Below are 18,414 nucleotides of genomic sequence, written 5' to 3' on the forward strand. Positions count from 1 at the left end.
AGTTCAGCTGAGTTGGCACCTCCTCAGCCCTCCAACTCCTACCCCAACCATCAAAGTGTTTTCTCCATCCTCACATTTTCTCTACCTCTCCTGCACAAATCCTCCCACCCCTTTCTCAGTGTACCCATGGACTACGAGCTCCTCTAGGTAAGGTACTGTCATTGATACCTTGAGAGCTACTATGGTTCAGTGAAGAATACAGAGCCCTAAACTTGGAGTCAGGAGAACTTGGGTGTTGGTGCCTGTGTGACCTTGGGCAAGTCATAATCTCTTTGGGTTTCAGTTTTCTCCTCTATAAAATGAGGCAGTTGAAGGCAATGACTTCTGAGGTGCCTTCCAGTTTTAGATTCAGGAGCCTGTGATTTTCATGTCTCCGAGCCCAGCAAAGTGTCCTGCACATAGAAACCTTCCCAAAAAAGGAAGACAGATTTTGCCTTCAGGGAACCTGTGTTCTGTCCTGTCATTGGTCTTGGATGACTCTGGAAGAGGGAGTGAGGCTAATGGCTTTGTGCCGCTCCATCTCCCTTCAGTCCAATTCACACATGGGTCAATGATGCTGTGATGTCATCAGGACTCTTGAAAAGTGAAGATCAGACAACAGAACAGACACTAGCAGAGGAAGATGAGATTAACACAAGGAGCAGGTTTTATTTCTTGGTTTTTGTTTTGTTTCATTTGCAAGGTTTTCCCTCTTTTTATCTTTAGCCTTAGTACCATGCCTGGCATACAGAAGGCGCTTAATAAAAGTTGGTTGGCTTGGATTTGCAAGGAAGAGCAGGGACTTCACATAAGTGATGCTTGGTGGAGAATCTCTTTTTGGTGGCTTTTATTTCTCTATTTCTTCTTGGAATGGACTCAAGCTATGTTGGTTATTTGAAGTGTTGTCACATGAAAGAGGGATTAACCTTGTTCTGCTTGGCCCCAGAGGAGGAGCTTGTGGAAATGGCAGAGAAGCAGATCTGGGCTGGAAGTCAGGAAAACCTCCTAACAACGAGGTCTGTCCCAGAATGGCACTGGGTGCCCCAGGGAGCTGGTGGACACCCCACCAAGCAAGGTTGGAAGACCACTCTGCCTGAATGATCCCGAGGGTTCAGGTCAGACCCGCGGTCCTTGAGATCCAGTTCTGAGATTTAGGGAGGTGTTGGCTCTCAGCTCTTCTCTAACCGAGAACACCATTTCTCACTAATTAGCACCATGTTCAGACCTTGCAAGGATGACAGTGTCAGGATGACAAAAATCCATCAGCCTCTTGGTGAAGCAGATAAAAGCAGCCGTCATCAGCTGCATCTTGTAGCAGGAAAAGACTTGCTGACGGGGCCCTGGATAGAGGGAGACATTGGCAGGTAGCCCTTCCCTGCCCTCCTCACTCTCTAATCAGACGTATCAATGTGTCAATGAGGGACCCACGTCCTCTTCTCCCCTGGGTGTTTTTCAGAAAGAAGAGGGGAAATAGGCTGATCTTGGAAAGAAAAGAAAGATTTTGACACTCTGAGATGACGACGGAGTAGATTCCACACATGAGGGACAGCCTGAGCAAAGGAGATGGCAAGTCCAGTTTAGTTAACAGTGTAGTGAACCACTTTGACTGGAATACTGAGTAGATGGAGAAGATTTGTGTGAAAGAGACCCCAAAGTTATTTGGGCACTGGTTTGTACAATGCCACCTGGATGAGTTTTCACGTTATCTGATAGTCAAAGTCCACTCATCAAATAATTATTAAGTAAATGGAGTTCTGGATTCTGGAAATGCAAAACCAGAAGATGATACAGTCCCACTTCTTAAGGAACTTACATAGGATCATAGATTTAGTGATAAGGAGCTTAGCAACCCCTTTATTTTACAGATGAGGGAAGCTGAGGCAGAGGCAGAGAGAGATCTAGTGGCCTCCAAGGGTCAAATTATAAGTTCCTAAGCAGGAACCGAATACAGGTCTTTCTGACCACAAGACCCATGTCCTATCCACTATACCATATCAGAGAAAAGACATTGCCACATGTGAATGAAGAAGCACCTACTATGTGCTGGGCACTGTGCTAAGCCAAGGAAACAGACCCCAAAAAGGAAGACAGACTCTGCCTTCAGGGAACCCGTATTCTGTCCTGCCACTGGTCTTGGATGACTCTGGAAGAGGGAGTGAGGTTAATGGCTTTGTGCCGCTCCATCTCCCTTCAGTCCAATTCACACATGGATCAATGATGCTGTGATGTCATCAGGACTCTTGAAAAGTGAAGATCAGACAACAGAACAGACACTAGCAGAGGAAGATGAGATTAATACAAGGTCAGTGGTGAGACCGAGAGAAAGTCCAGGAAAGTGCTCCACGTGGGCATTAAGGAGCCATGGAGTGGCCATGGGCACTTGGGGAGCCCTGAACACTCAGACAGATCTCAGATCTGATTCCCAAATCCTAGCCACTGACTACAAACCAGGGAGAGTTTGGGGGCTGGGCAGTCAAGCCCAGCTCTGCCTGCCTGGTGCTCTGCTATGGTCCTTGGCTCTCAGCAAAAGCACTCCACATTCCTTTGGAATCTGAGATGGACACTGGAAAAAGAGCTCGTTTGTTTATTCCTCGGAGCTTACACAGTTTCCTTCCACAATGTCCTTTTGGCATTGGGACTGACTTCTGTTGCAGTGTTTTCGACAGCTGTGGGGCATTAGACAAGCCCTGATGCTGCTCTGAGTAGCCACTGACCCAGCCCATGCAGCAGGCCAGGCTGGCGGGCACTCTGAGAACGCTCGGAGGGTAGCAGGGATCCCTCCCTCCACAGACCCCATGGACAAATGTGCTCCACAGAACTCCCCACTTGGCTAAAGCAACGGCACACATGAGGGTGGTGTATTCCCCAGCTCTGCCCAGTCACGCCCAGCCCCGCACAGATGGCACAGATGTTGGACACTGAGCAGAATGGTCCATAGTCTACAGCGTGGAGATGGTCAGCACATTCCTCCATGTCATCACCCTGCTGAGGACCAGTGATTCCGGGAGGGTGTGATTTGGCTGTTGTCACCATCATCACCACATACCCAAACTGACAGCAGAATCTCAGAGTCACAAAAGTTCAGAGCTAGTGAGGACCTCTGCAAGCATCTAGGCCAACCCCTACCTGAGGAACAGATCATCCTGGTCATCCAGCCTCTACTCAAAGACCACCAGTGATGGGGAACCCAAACCACTGTCGATCTCCAACCATCTCTAGTAGCTATGAAATGCTTCCTCAATTCCATCCTAAATTTTTATCTTTGGAATTCGTGATGATTGATTTAGAACTAGAAGAGGCCTTAGAGTTTATCAAGAACCATCCCCTGATTTTACAGATGGGGAAACTGAGGCCCCAAAGGGGGCACTGATTTGTCTAGAGTCATGCCACTAGTACATAACTGCTCAACATGTCCTCCTGATTTCAAGTCTGGTCCTCCCCATTCTGATCCTGGGGACCAAGCAGAGCCAGTCTAATCCTTCTCTTAAGTGATGTCCCTTCAATGACTAACTTCCTCTCAATGACCCCATGAGGTATCTATAATCTATGACGTTTTCCATGGATTTTTTTTTCTGTTTAAATCTCCTTTGAACACAGCATCATCCACATATACCCCATGTCCCTAGGTTGGACCTGTGTCCCAAGTCATAGTCACCATTTAGGAGGATGTGCTTTTCAGGAAACATTGCATAAAAGATATATGAATATCATTGGAGCTGTGAAGACCTGAGTTCAAATTCCAACTTGGTTGGGCCATCCAGGTAGTATGAATAGAGATAAGAGGTCCTGGGATCAAATCTGGTCTCAGACACTTCCTAGCTGTGTGACCCTGAACAAGTCACTAAATCGCCATTGCCTAGCTTATATGGCACTTCTGTCTTGGAACCAATACACCGAATTGATTCTAAGAAAGAAAGTAAAGGGTAAAAAATACCCCAACTCAGACACATACTAGCTGAGTGTTCCTGAGCAAGTCACTTCACCATCAGGCAGTTGCCTCTCCTAGAGTACAAATTGCAGAGATGATGCCAGTCTGCACTAGAGTTTCCTCACCTGGGAATTGTCTACACTAATAAAAACCACTCTCTACTCCCACTTCATTACCCCCTATTGGCAGTTCCCACTTCAGTAAGGGAAAGGAAAGAACCAAACTTGGGCAGTATTTTGTCAAATAAGGTCAGGAAAATATTGTAACGCCCCCGTCCCTTCTAGAAGCTTCACTGAACAATACTAGGTTCCTCAGTCAGTCCTTCCCTGGGCTCCAGTGGGACGTCAGGGCTGACTGCCCCCTGCCACATCCCCCCTGGCCAGGCTCCTCCAGGGGACTCTGGCGCCCACTAACCCCAGAAGGGAAGCATTCCCCAGCCCATCCCACATTTGTCAGTGCCAGGGCGATGATGGCTCTGATGACAGGGAGCACCAGGAGTTTGAAAAAGTGCAGGACCCCAACCCCAGCCTGAGCTCGATGTTCCTACTTTGTTCAAATGCCTTCTGTGGCCTGTGGTCTGATTTCCTTCAGGCCTCAGCTCCCTGAGCCCAGGCACATCTGCAGGCCAGGAGTGGCCTCCTTTGAGCACAGGGAGACAGCCTGGAGCCCTGCCCTGCCATATTCAGCAAGACCTCTGACTGGAGGATTCCCCTGCAAGGGGGTGATTTGCTAAGGCAGGAACATCACCACCAAACCCCTTCTGGCCCGGGGAAATGGCAAAGGGGGAAAGGGGACTGCCAGCCTTCCTTTCTCCCTCCTGGCTCCATGCTCCACTCTCCTAGTCTTGTAGGAAGCTCAGTAGGGCATTCACAGACACTGCTCCCTACCTCCTCCAAGTTTGTCTGCAGCTGAGTCACACACACACACACACACACACACACACACACACACACACACACACACACACACACACACGCTGGCCCACAAGCCAGCCCAATTGGCTTTTCCCCCATTGGTGCCCTATGCTCACCTGGAGGAGTCAATAGAGCCCTAACACTCCCTTCACTTGCCTGCTTCAGCTTTCCATCCAACTGATCTTCTTTACACTCATGTAATTAGGTAATAGGGAGCTATCCAAGGTTTTGGAACAAAGTTGTGAGCATTTACCTCAGAAATCCAAAGAGGTTCTGAGTTAGGGAAATTGTTTTGATGGTTACCTAGACTTTAGAAAGTGATGCTAAAATGTTAACATTGCAGATAGTGCTTTGGGGGTGGGGGGTTCCCCAGCCATCTCACCCATGATCCACGTTAGGACTTTCTCATCAGCCTGGTCTTCTCATCCACCTTCTCCTGGGCCAAGCTGACTCTTTGTGATTTCACAACCTTCACTTTTGAGTTTGTGAGTTTTTTCTTCATTCATTTACATTGTTGTAGTCGTTGTGTCTATTGTTCTCTTGACTGCTGACTTCAGCCTACATTAGATCATGGACAACTTCCTTGGTTTCTCTGTATTCATCTCATACATCATTTCTTACAGCACTGGAATATTCCATTGAATTCATGTACCATAATTTAGTTGTTGTTGTTTAGCCATTTTTCAATCCTATCAGACTTCTTTGTGATCCCAATTTGGAGTTTTCTTGGCAAAATATTGTAGAAATTTGCCATTTCCTTCTCCAGTTCATTTTACAAATGAAAAAACTGAAGCAAACAGGGCTAAGTGACTTGTCCAGGGTCACACAAATAGTAAGTGTCTGAGTCCCAATTTCAACTCAGGTTCAGCACTTTATCCACAATGCCACCTGGCTGTCCATTTGCTTAACCATTCCCCAATCAAGGGGTCTCTGCTTTGTTGGAATTCTTTGCTGTAATGAAAAATGCTGCCACAGTGTTTTGGCATATTTGGGACATAATTTATCATCAATGAGCTTGGAAATAGAATTGGACTGAGAGGTATGGATATTTCAGTCTATTTTCCAAAGAGTTTCCCAAAATAGTTGTAGCAATTGACAGGTACACCAACAACACATCTGTCTTTCGATGACCTCCAATGTTGACTAATTCCTTTTTTTTTTTAAACCCTTACCTTCCATCTTGGAGTCTGGTAAGGGCTAGGCAATGGGGGTCAAGTGACTTGCCCAGAGTCACACAGCTGGGAAGTGTCTGAGGCCAGATTTGAACCTAGGACTAATTCCTCCTTTTATCAAAAAGTAAACCATTATGAAATCTGAGATGGGAACTTTTCTATATCAAAAGAAAGAATATTGAACAGTTTAGGGGGCTGGTACTATATGCGGGGAATGCAGATTTAACTCATGTATCATGTTTTTTGGAAGACCTGGTTGTTAAATATTTGCCAACATACAGGTGTTTTTTTAAGCCCTTTCCATCTTAGAATCAGTAGGGAGTATAGGTCCCAATGGAGAGGAATAGAATACTAAGGGCTAGGCAATGGGGGTTAGGCGACCTGCCCAGGATCACACAGCTAGGAAGTGTCTGAGATGTTTGAATCCAGGACCTCCTATCTCTGAGCCTAATTCTCTATCCACTGAACCACCTACCTGCCCCACGCAGCTACTTTTGCCAGTAAAATCTGAGGAAAGAAAGATTATTCAATTATAGATCAAAAGTTTGGAGGGGACCTTATCAATGATCAAGTTCATCTCTCTCATTTTACAAATGAGGAAACTTCATTCAATAGAGTTGAGTAACTTGCCCAAGATCACACAAGTGGAAGATACAGAGCTGGGATTCAAATCCAGAATCTTGGGGTTCCAGATTTAGCACTTAGTAGATCTTCTTGCCTCTCTCTCTCCCTTGTTCTGTCCAGCCCCCCAAATCATTTATAAGTACCTATACTTACATAGGTACTTATATAAACTTATGTGGGTACCTATAGGTACCTACCTGGTGATACTTCCCTCTCTCTGGCCATCGTTCTCTCTCTCCAAAAGAGGTGACCCCGAAAATGGACTCCATATTCCCCACCCCCACCCCCAACTCCCCATCCTCAGAAGCTCAGGATCCTCTTCTGCACTGGATTTTCCTTGCCTACCAGTTCCTGGGCTATTCCCCTCCCTCTTTGGCCAGGCGCCCAAACCCTGAGCTGCCCACATCTCTAGACTGCCAGGGAGGGGATTTGCATGTGAATGCGACTTATGGGGAGAGGATGGAGCAGCTTCCTCCCCATGTCCCACAAATCCAGCCCATGCTATTCACCATGGCAAAGGAGCTGGAAGGGGAAATCTCCCAGGACTCCTCCCTATTCCTCTTTCCCAGACATTTCTCTCCAAGCCCCTGCCTGGAATAAAGGACCAAGCCTCTGCCCCCCACCTGCGGGATGCCCCTGTCTTTGGATTCCCAGGACTCGGCCCTTTCTTCTCCCCTCTTGCATTTGTGCTTGACTCTATCCTTCTCTCTGCCCCCTCCCTCCCCACCCAGGGTGCATCCTGGCAGCGACCACTTTCCCAGCCTCCCAGGGCCCTGCCAGCTGCTGCTCTGTCCCACCCATTATTTCTGGCCTTCAGCCGTGATGTAGGAACAATGCCCTCCTTGTGTCTAGCGCCTTCTTCCATTTGGTTCTGGTACTTATTACCAGCCCAACCTCATATAGGCTGGGAGGATGGAGACACTCCTGCTGGTCCCAGCTTGAGCACTGACCCACTGAGAGACTTGAACCTGCCTCCTTCTGGACCCTTCCCATTTCTTCATTTGTGAAATGAGGCTGAAGGTCTAGGATTCAATGATCATGCCATCACCTTTGACAAATCACTTCAATCCCTGTGTGCCTTAGTTTCCTCAATTGTAAATGGAGATAATAATAAAACCTGCTTTAGAAGGCTGTGGTGAGACTCAAATGGAATAATGCCCATTGAATGACTTTGTCAGTTTTCATCCAATATGACTTGTGGGCCCACTGATACCTGGAAGATCATGGTCAGCAGACGGAGGTCATCCCCTGGCCAGTGGAGCTGGTCATGGCTTCCCCTGCCAACATAGTCAGAGTCACTGGGAAAGAGAGCAAGAGAGGAAGAGAAGAGGCAAAGGAGACAATGAGCAAGAGAGATCAGACCACTGGCCTGAGAAATGGGAATCCTGGGGGCAGTAAGGTCTCAGCTCTGCCAACAACCTGGCCCACACGTTGCAAAGGGTCTCGGGGCCTCAGCATTGTCACTTGTCCAATGAGAAGGTTTTGCCTGATGATGATAATGACAGCAGACGTTTCCATGCTGCTGGGCAGCAAAATACAATGAAGGGTTACCTCAGGAATCAGCTGGAGTCATGGATCACCTCCCTCTATGGTAGAATTTAGCCCAAGATGGAAAGAACCTCAGAGCCAGGGCAATCGCCTCCATTCAGGTGTGTGGGAAATGGGGGCCATGGAAGTTCAGAGGATAGAACCCTTGGGCTAGACCTAGAAGAGGGGTCTGAGATAATCTAACCCGACCTCATCATTGTATAGACCACATCTCTGCCCTGTGCCCATTTGGGGTGTGAGCAGCAGTGTGATGGTAAATGTTTAACCACCAGCTCTCTGAAAACAGCACAACATACTTCTAAGCTTAATCTCCAATCAGTAACATCGTCTTCCTCATTTTCTTGAATTTAGATAATCAACAAACCAATAAACCAAGTCTCAGTTGGTAGCATTTGCCCATTTCTGAAGTGTAAGTGCTCACACTGACTATTTAGCAATAGACTTGCCACTGGAGGTGACTCCAGAATGTCCCCGAGTGCAGGGGTCCCCCATGGCTCCTAAAGTCTCTGTCTGAAGTGCACAAGCCCAACAAGTCCTCCTAGGCCTGGTCATCTAACCAATTCTCCTGTCACCCAAGAACGGGATGAATTCATTGTCATCAGAGGCCAGTGATGAGGGGTTTGGCTCCAGCAACTCAGAAAGATGCTTTAGCCAGGCATGGTTGAGTTTCCATCTACGTCAATGGAAAGAATCCTGGTGTCAAGGGCACCGAGGATACTTGAGGAGCTGCAGAGCTACCGGGCTAGGAACTAATGTCCAGAGAGAATTGCCCCAGGCCTCATGGAGGGCTGTGGCGGATTCCCACTGTGCCCTGACACACATTGAAGAAACCTCAGCCCAGAGAAAAGAGCATTAAGTGCCGGGCAGGATCATTCTTCACATGTATATGGCCTTTTTCTATTAACAAGGCTCACGAAAGGAGCCATAGATGTCAATCAGTCAGGAGAATAAGTTTATTCTGAGAGCTGGGGCAATTTGTCAGGACTCCATGTTCAAAAAGAACAAATGGTTGAAGAAAGTATTTACTGAGCTTTTGCCTCTACTAGGCACTGTGCTAATGTTTACTCAGCACCTAGACATGCCAGGAACTCCAACTACAGGGACTCCAACTCCTTCAGATTCTCCATCATCTCCAGGAAAGAAAATGGAATGGAAAGCAGTTCCAAGTGGGGGATCTAGAGAAGCTCCCCTTGAAGGAAGGGAGAGCTCGTTAGAGGCCAAAACGAGGAATAAATGTGTCAAGAATGGGGAGAACATGCACAAAGGCCCAGAGGTCAGAGATAAGAGTTTTGACTTCAGAGCCCAGAAACAGGTCCATAAGTAGGATGGAGTGGTGGAAAGAGTTCTGGGTTTAGAGTCCTGGAGTACAGATCCCATTTTTATCACTGAATATTTACTCACTGTTTTCAAGCTTTGGCAAACCTGTTCCCCTCTTAGGGCCTCAGTTTTCTCAGCTATAAAATGGGACTAGCAGTATTGATACCACCTTGTTTATACTTAACCACACCTTGGTTTGTTGGAACCAGTCCAATGGTTAGTTGGTTTGGAGGAAAGCACTTGGTGCCACTTAAGGAGGTACTGAGACATGATGGTCAAGGAGGCTAGCCTCTACCTCCCTTGCTGGCTGTATGTCCTTGGGCACTCATTACCTCCTAGTGCTCAAAGGAATTTCTAAGATTTGAGTTGCAGAAGAGATGGCAGCCTGTATTGATGGAGGGACTCTCCTTACCTGGCAGTTCTCTCCACCAGTGAAAGTGCAAGGTCAGCTACTGCCTCTCCCCTCAAACATGCCTCATCCAAGGGATGGCTACTGTGTCCAAAGCCCTGTGCTCTTCATCATAGGAGGCTCTAGCATAGAGTAAAGGCTGGCCTCTGCCATCCAGTAGCAGAAGGGAGAAAGACCCATTCACAATGCTAGCTGGTAGGATTTGGAGATGTAAACAGAGATGTGTAGAGGATCTTGGAGGCTGTAAAGGGCACTGATCATGTCGAGGGAGCTAGAGAAAGAAGGCTTGAGGAGGAAAAGAGGTCTCTGATGGAAGACTCAGAGAATAATAGCTCATAAGAGTGGAAGATGAGCTTGGTTCAAATGTAGACATTGCCATTCCCTCTCTTTATCAGCTTAGGCAAAGGCATATCCCTTCCCTGGGCCTTAGTTTCCCCATATGTAAAATGAAGGGGTTCTACTGTGATCTCTAAGGCTCCTTGGATCTTTAGCCCTGGGAGTTGAGGGCTATTCTTATCTTCATTTTATAAATGAGGAAACTGAGATAAACAGAGGTTAAGTGACTGGCCCAGGGGCACACAACTAGTAAGAACCTGAGTCAGCATTTGAACTTGGGTCTCCTAGACTCCAGGTCCAGTACTCTATCCATCATGGTGGTAGGAAACTAGAGGCTCTGGGGGAGGAGCAGGCAAGTCCAGATTGAAAATAGCTGTTTGAGGAAGAGTAGTAAGAGACAATGGTGGACATTAGTTGGAACCAGATGCTTGAAGATCTTGAATGGCAGTCTAGGTCTAGGCCTCATTCAGTACTCAAGAGAGATCTGAAGGTCAGTGTACTGTCTTTAAAAATATTTGCGTTTAGAGGAAGGGGGAGGAGTAGTTGTGTTCCATGATCAAAACAAAGCTAAGCTCCCCTCTATGGGTGATGCAAAGGCTCACATTTTAGTTTGCTGGAACCAATTGATTAATATTCAAATTGTTGAAAGAAAAAAAGAAACAAAGAAGGGGACAAAGAAAGAACAAGAGAAAGGAAGAAACAAAGCAGAGAAAAAACCAACAAAGGCAGAGGAAGGAAGGAAGAAAGGAAGGAAAGAAGGAAGGAAGGAAGGAAGGAAGGAAGGAAGGAAGGAAGGAAGGAAGGAAGGAAGGAAGGAAGGAAGGAAGGAAAGAAGGAAGGAAGGAAGGAAGGAAGGAAGGAAGGAAGGAAGGAAGGAAGGAAGGAAGGAAGGAAGGAAGGAAGGAAGGAAGGAAGGAAGGAAGGAAGGAAAGGCACCTATTGAGCTTGCTTTGTCTCAGGCATTCTTCCTTAAGAGATGGGCATTCCATGAAAAAGAGCAAACTGGACAGACAACAATCTCTCTCCCCATTCTCATGTGGGAAAACAAACCATAAGGGAGCATTCAGTGGACAGTGGGAGTGAGAAGATGCAGGAAGCATGGCTCAAGGAAGTCCATGGTGGCCCCAGGATTGGGCAAGATAAGGAAAATGCTCCCTGGACCCTAAGGTCCCTGGGGTGGGTTTCTGAATTCCAGTTGGAGAAGGCTGAAGAGGCTGGAGCCTTGGAGTGGTCCCAGTAGAGGAGGTGAAGGACCTAGGGACTGGTCCACTCAATGATGGTCAGAGGACCTGGGAATGTATTGACTGGAAGGAGACCAGATTTAGTAGGGATCCAATAATGATCTGTCTTCCAGGATGTATGAGGTTGTTCAGGAAGAGGGTTGCAATGAGCTCTGCTCAGCTGTAGAGGTCAGAATGAGGGTTGAATGTCGGGAGAAATTTCCCATCAATCAGAGCTGTCCCCACATGACTTAGACTGCCTTGGAAGGTAGTGAGCTCCCCTGCCCCAAAGGGTCTTCACACAGAAGTTGGCATGGTGCAGAATGGCTTCTTATTCATGGGCTTCTGAGGAACCATCCATGCCTAAGATTCCCTGATTATCCTGCCCGACTTGCCTCTGCTCCCCTCTCCCTTTTTCTCCTGGTTGCTGACTACCTGCCATTTGCCTGGACCTTCTGTTGGGCTCTCTCCACCTGGATCTCTTCCTTCTGGCCCCTTTCCCTTTAATTGCTGCTATTGTCTACCTTCTGGCACTGCCTTCCTCCCCATCCCTGTCCCCTCTTCCTCATTCTCATTTCATAAATGCCCTTCTTTTCTGGTTCCACACCTGACCTTCCTTAGCAATGTCCAGCCACCAGGCAGAGTTTTCAGGGTAGCCTCCAGACCACAGGATTAATAATAAAGTTACCTACTGGGGGTGGGCAGCCCTGTGAGCAAATGTCCTACTTGCAGTCACCTGATGGAACTGAAGTGGGGGGACCCCACCCTGGGGAGACTCCAGCTTTAGGGAGGGATTTGGAAGTCACAGCTTGGAGGTGCCTCAGTCCCAGCAGCCTCTGCTCCCCTGCCCTGAGCCCTCCAGGAGGTGCTGAGCCAGCAGCAAGCTCACACTGAAGGTGTCGCTCCTAGCTCACACTGACTAATGAGGTCCTTGGAACCATCGTCAGCTCTGCTGGGAAAGGTGATGGGGAGGGGTCCCTAGAGGAGAGAAAATCAGAGGCGCCTGCCTCCCCAAACAGAGGAAGGAGAGAAAAGACAGGAGCCTGCTCCATTAACCCTTGGGTGCCTGCCTCATTCTAGACCTAAAGTAATGGGACAGGAACAACCCAGAGAAAGGAAGCTGATAAGCAGATTCCATCGGGGATGTTGTCTGGGCTGCAGGGAGGCTAATCTGGTCTCAATTGACTGTGTGACCCTGGGTAAATCACTGCCCTCTCTGGGATTCCTGAGGGGCTGGGGCTCCCTGATTCCTAAGGGGCCCCCTTCCAGCTCTTGAGCTATGATCCTGTGATTCAATGACTTTGCCTCTCTGAGTCTCTGTTTCGTATTTTGTAAAATGGCAATGATGTTGTAAAAAAGCAACAGCCCTACATCTTCCTGGGTTCTATCCACCAAGGGCTCAGTGTGTGTGCAAAGCTCCCCAGGCATCAGGACGTTGCAGCTGCTTTTGCTATTATCTACCACCACTCCCTCCCCATTTCTACACTTCTCTGTTACTGTCAAGGGGCTGGAAAGCTTGGGGTCCTCCTCCACTCCCTCTCCCAGACCCCAATCATCACCCAAATCCAGTCACTTGCCAGATCTTGTCATTTCTACATCCCCTTCTCTCCATGCACCTAGCCACTCCCCCGAACAGGCTCTCAGCATCTTGCTCCTGGATCATCACAATAGCCTGTGCCTGGGGGGGCAGCTTGGTGGATGGAGAGCCAGGCCTAGCCATGGAAGGTCCTGGGTTCAAATCTGACCTCAGACACTTCCTAGCTGGGTAAATCACTTGCCCCCCTAATTGCCCAGCCTTTACCTCTCTTCTCCCTTGGACCCAGTTTTCAGATTTGATTCTAAGACAGTCAGTAGTATTAAACAAAAAAAACACAAAAAAACTAGCCTCCTCATTGGACTTTCTGGAATCTATTCTCTGCCCAGCTGCCAACATGAGCTTCCTAAAAGCGAGGTTTGACCCTGCGCCCCTGCTCTCACCTCATTTACTGAACCCCAGGGGCTCCCTAAGGCGCCTGGGCTTAAATCTCCCATTCTTTCTGTGAGCTCGCCCAGCCGCCATCTTGGTTCCTTGACCTCTGCTCTGGCTCTGCCTTGATTCTTACCCCCCCCCCCAAGACTTCACCCTGCCAGGAATACCCTGAGCCCTCCAGTTCACTCCCTACCCTCCCTGGCTCTTTGAAAGCCTCGGCTCCGAAGCCCGTCTTAGGTCGTTGTCTGGCATTCCAGCCCAGTCTGGCTCTTCATGGCCGAGATGCTGAACTGGTTGGCCATTTCCTTCTCAGCTCATTTTGAAAGACGAGGAAACTGAGGCCAACAGGGTGAAGGGACTCACCCAGGGCCACGAAGCTAAGAAGTGTGCAAGGCTCATTGGAATTCAGGACGAGGGTCGGCCCATTAGCCCCAGGCTCTTCTGTAGGAGGATGGAGCGCGCCTGTGTGCTGTAGACGTGCATCGAGTGTGGCCCCTCCCCTGGCCCTGGCGCAGCTTTGCAGGCCGGTGGGCTCGTCCTTGAGGATGGAGGCCCCGTCAGGGCAGGAGTCTCGCTCTGGCCTCTCGGTGTCCCCATAGACAGTACTTGAGAGGTGGCAGCGGTCTGCCCGGGGGGCTGGGATGGAGCCCCAGCGTGGATGCCGGGGGACCCCCAGGTGGGTCTCGAACAGGGAGCTCCCTGGGGAGAAGCTGGACGGAAACGTTCCTGGGGAATCCAGCCGCCGAGGGCTGGAGGATGAGATCATCGACCGGAAGGAAGGGCAAAGGGGCCAGGGGGGCGGGGCCTGGCCGGAAGGAGTCTCACTTCCACATTGGACAGGCCCGCCTGAGGACGTTCTCCAGTGAAACTCGATGACCCCGAGGCCAGTCCTCCAAACAAGCTACGGGTCAGGACTGAATCTCTCCTCGACTGGGGGATTGTAAATGATCTGGGAACGGGGACGCTTCACCGAAGGGGCAGCGGAGCCTGCCCAGGGCCAGCAGCCTCTGTTTATGGGGCCCGGCCCTGCTCCGTCTTTCCTGGAATCCCGTCCGTGGGAGGCAGATAAGACTTCCGGGGGTGCTCCAGCCTTTCCCAAAGTAGGAGCCGCAGACCTCTGGTGCCGGCACAGATGTTCCCCTGCACAGGAAGGCTGTCCAGACGCAGGCGTCCTTGGTGACATTCACTCTCCTTTTACTTTTTTTAACCCTTTGCTCTCAGATTTCCTAGATGTGTGACCTTGAGCAAGTCACTTAGCCCCCCCTCTTGGGATCAAGAACTGTGTGTCAGAGCCGTGAGGGCTAGGCACTGAGGGTTAAGTGACTTGCCCAGGGTCACACAGCTAGGAAGTGTCTGCAGCCAGATTTTAAAGCCACTCTTGTTTTAAGAGTAAAACTCCTGCAAGTTTCTCCCTGATCTCCCTGGGAGGGTGTCAGGCTGTCCATCTGCCCCAGGGGAGCAGCCATGGCAGCACAGCACAGCTGGTACAACATGGGACCAGGGCTCTGTCCCTGGTACTTGTGCCTGCAGCTTTGGGAGGGCCAGAGTCCTGGAGGAGACCCGCCATCATTCCAAGGAGTTCAGCCTGAGCAGTCCCACAAGAGAACCCAAGAGGATGAGGAGCCCCTGTTTTCTGGCCTCTGCCTGGACCCTCGGAGTGGAAGGTGGCTCCGGGTTCCGCCTCTGCAAGCACACCGATGACCAGCAGGTGCCCAGCACAGATCCTGGAGGGTTTCTCGCTCACTGTCTATAGAAAAGCATCAGATTCGATAGAGACGACGTCCCCTTAAAGGTCTGCTTTCCTGGCACAGTCAGAATCCTGCCCGGGGATCCAGACTGGACCTGGAGGGGACCTCAAAGGCCATGCATCAACCCCCTCATTTTTACAGGAGGGGAAACTGAGAACAAGAGGGATCATAGGGTCCAAGATCCAGAGAGAGGAGGGAACTTGGAGGTCATCTAGACCAATCCGACCCATTTTCACCGACAGGAAACTAAGGCCAGAGGTCCTACCTATGGCAGGGGTCAGCATCCAGACTTGAAGCAGCCCACTGCCTCCAGGCAGTGCTCTTGTCACCTTCTCAAAGACAAATTGTCTTTGGCCTTTCTGGGTATCCTGAAGCACTTAGCACACAGTAGGCACCTAATCAAGGTTTACTGACTCAGTGATAGTAAATGATTCCTCGGTAAAGGCAACAGGAGAGAGCTGTGATGACCCTCATGAATGACTCTGAAGTCTTAAGGAGGGGAAATGAACTTGCTCTAGAGAATGGCTTGTTATTCCATAGAGGGGGTCCACTACGGGATCAGATCAGGCTCCATTATCCTGAGGCTCCCCCCAGGGATTTACCTTCATCCCAGAGGAGATCCAGCCCAGAGCCAAACTAAAGAGGGACCCCCGGAGGGTGAGGGCCCCTCCTTGTAGCCAGAGCTCCATGCGGCTCTGCTCTCTCTCCTCTCCATCGCTTGCTCCCCTTCCTCCTTTCCTTCTCTCTTTCTCCTTTCCCTGACTCTCTCTCTTCTCCTCCCCACCCCCACCCCAGGCTAATCTGGGGAGGAGGCTGGGTTGTGTATAGCCATGATCTTGGCTTGGTGAGAACCCCTAATGAAGACCTAGTGCCTGTCACTTAAATAAACAAAACATTCCATTGTGCTGAAAGGAGCGTCCAAACGAGACTATCGGACTAATTGATTGATGGTTGATGGGCACTAACTCTGGTCTGTATTAAGATTCCAACTGGAGGGGGCAGAAAGAAGGCCCAGTGGTTGGAGAGCCAGGCCTAGAGAGGAGGTCCTGGGTTCAAATCTGAACTCTGATACTTCCTCACTAGGTGACCCTGGGAAAGTCACTTAACCCCCATTGCCTAGCCCTGCTGCTTTTGATTCTAAGATGAAAGGTAAGGGTTTAAAACAACTCCTGATCCCGGGGTAGACATGTTCTCAGTCACAACTGTGTGTTGGTTAATAGACTTAGCAGGTACCAGTTGAGTGTCTGGAATGCTACAAAAACACTGGTTTAGAAGTCAAAGGACCTGGATTGCAATACTCGGCTCTGCCACTTAATACAAATAGACCTTGGATAAGTCATTTAAGTTCTCTAAGCCTCAATGTCCTCATCTATAAACTGCAAAGGTGGCTTAGATGGCCTCTATGGTCCCTTCTAGCTCTGGAGGCACCATATGATCCCCCAGCCGTCTCCTTGACAACAGTGTCAGGTGATCTTGTGTTTTTGGAGGGGATGCTGGCAGAGGGAAGGCTCTGATAGGTCCTACCTGACTGGAAGGCTGCAACCTGGCAAGCTCAGTAAGAGACAGTCACTGGCTCTTAGGGGTTCAGCCTGGAAAAGTTGGCCACCAGTTCTTGGACTCCTGGGCCACAGCAAATGCTGAAAGCATCTCCAAAGGTGGGTCATGGAATGCATGTTCCCACCTCATTGATCTCAGCACTTTGGGCTGCTCTGGGGGGTGGCCATTATCCTGGCAAGTGCCAAACACTTAAGGGGCGTCCCTACCTGGAACATTCCCATGGACCCATTCACTCTTGCAAGTACCACCCCCTTAGGAGGATCCATAAAGGACACTGTCTGGATGATGGAGGATTCCCAACTGGCCATCAAGCATCCCCATGGCTTCCTCCTTGAGGATCCCAGACTTAGAACACAGCAGTCAGATGGTGGGTGGCAAACTAATCTACCATGATCCCCATGGACTCAAGAAGCCCAGGAAGAGTGAGCCCATCTAGAAGACACCTCGAGCACAACCACACAGCTGCGAGGCTGGCTTCAGAGGCAATTTGCATGGCTTGAAACACTCTATCAAAGAAGAGATTATTAAGGAAACAGACCAGTAGGTTGGTTCCACCAATGAGGCGTTTGACTTTGAGCAGGCGTCTTCCCTTTTCCGAGCTTGTGCTGTAAAACGAGGATGTTGGCCGTCTCCCTCCCATTCCTAATGTTGCTCAGAGATCTCTCCTCTGAAACAGCGTTCAGCAACGTCCTTCAGATGATTCTGGCTTGAGTTAAGTAAACAGAACAGAGCAAAGGCACCCATTAGAAGGCGCTCAGGAGACGCACGACCTGTGTGGGCTTAGATCGCTCCTGAACCTCTTTGGGCCTCCCATCCTTTCTATAAATCAATGCGCTGGACCAACTGAACTTCAAGCTGCTCTAAGTCCTGTGATGCTCCACTTGGAAAAGTTCCAGACTTGGCCTTGGTTACTTGGAAAAGCAAATCAAGGCAGCTGGATTCACTCCTGTTTGCCCCCCAGGTTTGTTTATTCTGCTTAGCTGAAGCCTGAGCTAATGATTTATAGGGCCCTCAGCTCTCCTACAGGGCCCTTCTGGCTATTCCCAAGTAGGTACATCCATCTGTCAGTGGCAGGCTTCCGCCCTCAGCCAGTGAGACAAACACAGGAAGAAGATTTCTGCAAGGACCAAGCAGAGAGAACTGACTTCTCTAGTTCTGTCAAGGACACCATCCTCCTCCCAGGCCCTCAGAATGGAATCCTTGGAATTATCCTCCCCTCTTCTCTCTCCCTCACCTCTTCCTTGTCCCACGACCACTCAGATGCCAAGCCTTGTCAAGTCTGCCTCCAAATGGTCATTTTTCAGGCGTGTCCAACTCTTCAGGACCCCATTTGGGGTGTTCTTGGCAAAGATTCTAGAGGGGTTTGCCATTTCCTTCTCCAGCTCATTTTACAAGTGAGGAAACTGAGGCAAATAGCATTAAGTGACTTGTTCAGGGTCACACAGGCTGAATTTGAACTCAGGTCTTCCTGACTCCAGCCCCATTACTCTACCCATGGCACCACCTAGTTACCGCTCCACCTTTGTATCATTTCTCCCTTTTGTCCACCACACAGCTACCATCCTGGTTGAGACCCTCATCACCACATACCTGAACTCCTCATTGAAGTCCCTTCTGTCCTATCCAATCCCTCCTTCCCTTACACAGCTGCTAAAACCACATTCCAAAACCCAAGTATGAGCCTGTCCCTCTC

At 49.4% G+C, this 18,414-nt stretch overlaps 1 protein-coding gene across 4 annotated transcripts in view; it reads left to right on the forward strand.

Moving 5' to 3' along the window:
* MASP1 (MBL associated serine protease 1) overlaps positions 1 to 18,414 on the forward strand; it is an 89,579-nt gene that overhangs the window by 17,539 nt on the left and 53,626 nt on the right. The window contains exon 1 of one of the 4 annotated variants that reach the window (XM_056807690.1): positions 17,707 to 18,115. The exons of the other annotated variants lie outside the window; for them this stretch is intronic. Within the exon in view, the coding sequence (XP_056663668.1) occupies positions 17,717 to 18,115 (399 nt within the window). The 5' untranslated portion in view covers positions 17,707 to 17,716. Of the gene's footprint in view, positions 1 to 17,706; positions 18,116 to 18,414 lie in introns of those variants that run through there. 4 annotated transcript variants of the gene reach the window in all.

This window comes from Monodelphis domestica, chromosome 8, assembly GCF_027887165.1.
Source record: "Monodelphis domestica isolate mMonDom1 chromosome 8, mMonDom1.pri, whole genome shotgun sequence".
NCBI classification, from domain to species: domain Eukaryota; kingdom Metazoa; phylum Chordata; class Mammalia; order Didelphimorphia; family Didelphidae; genus Monodelphis; species Monodelphis domestica.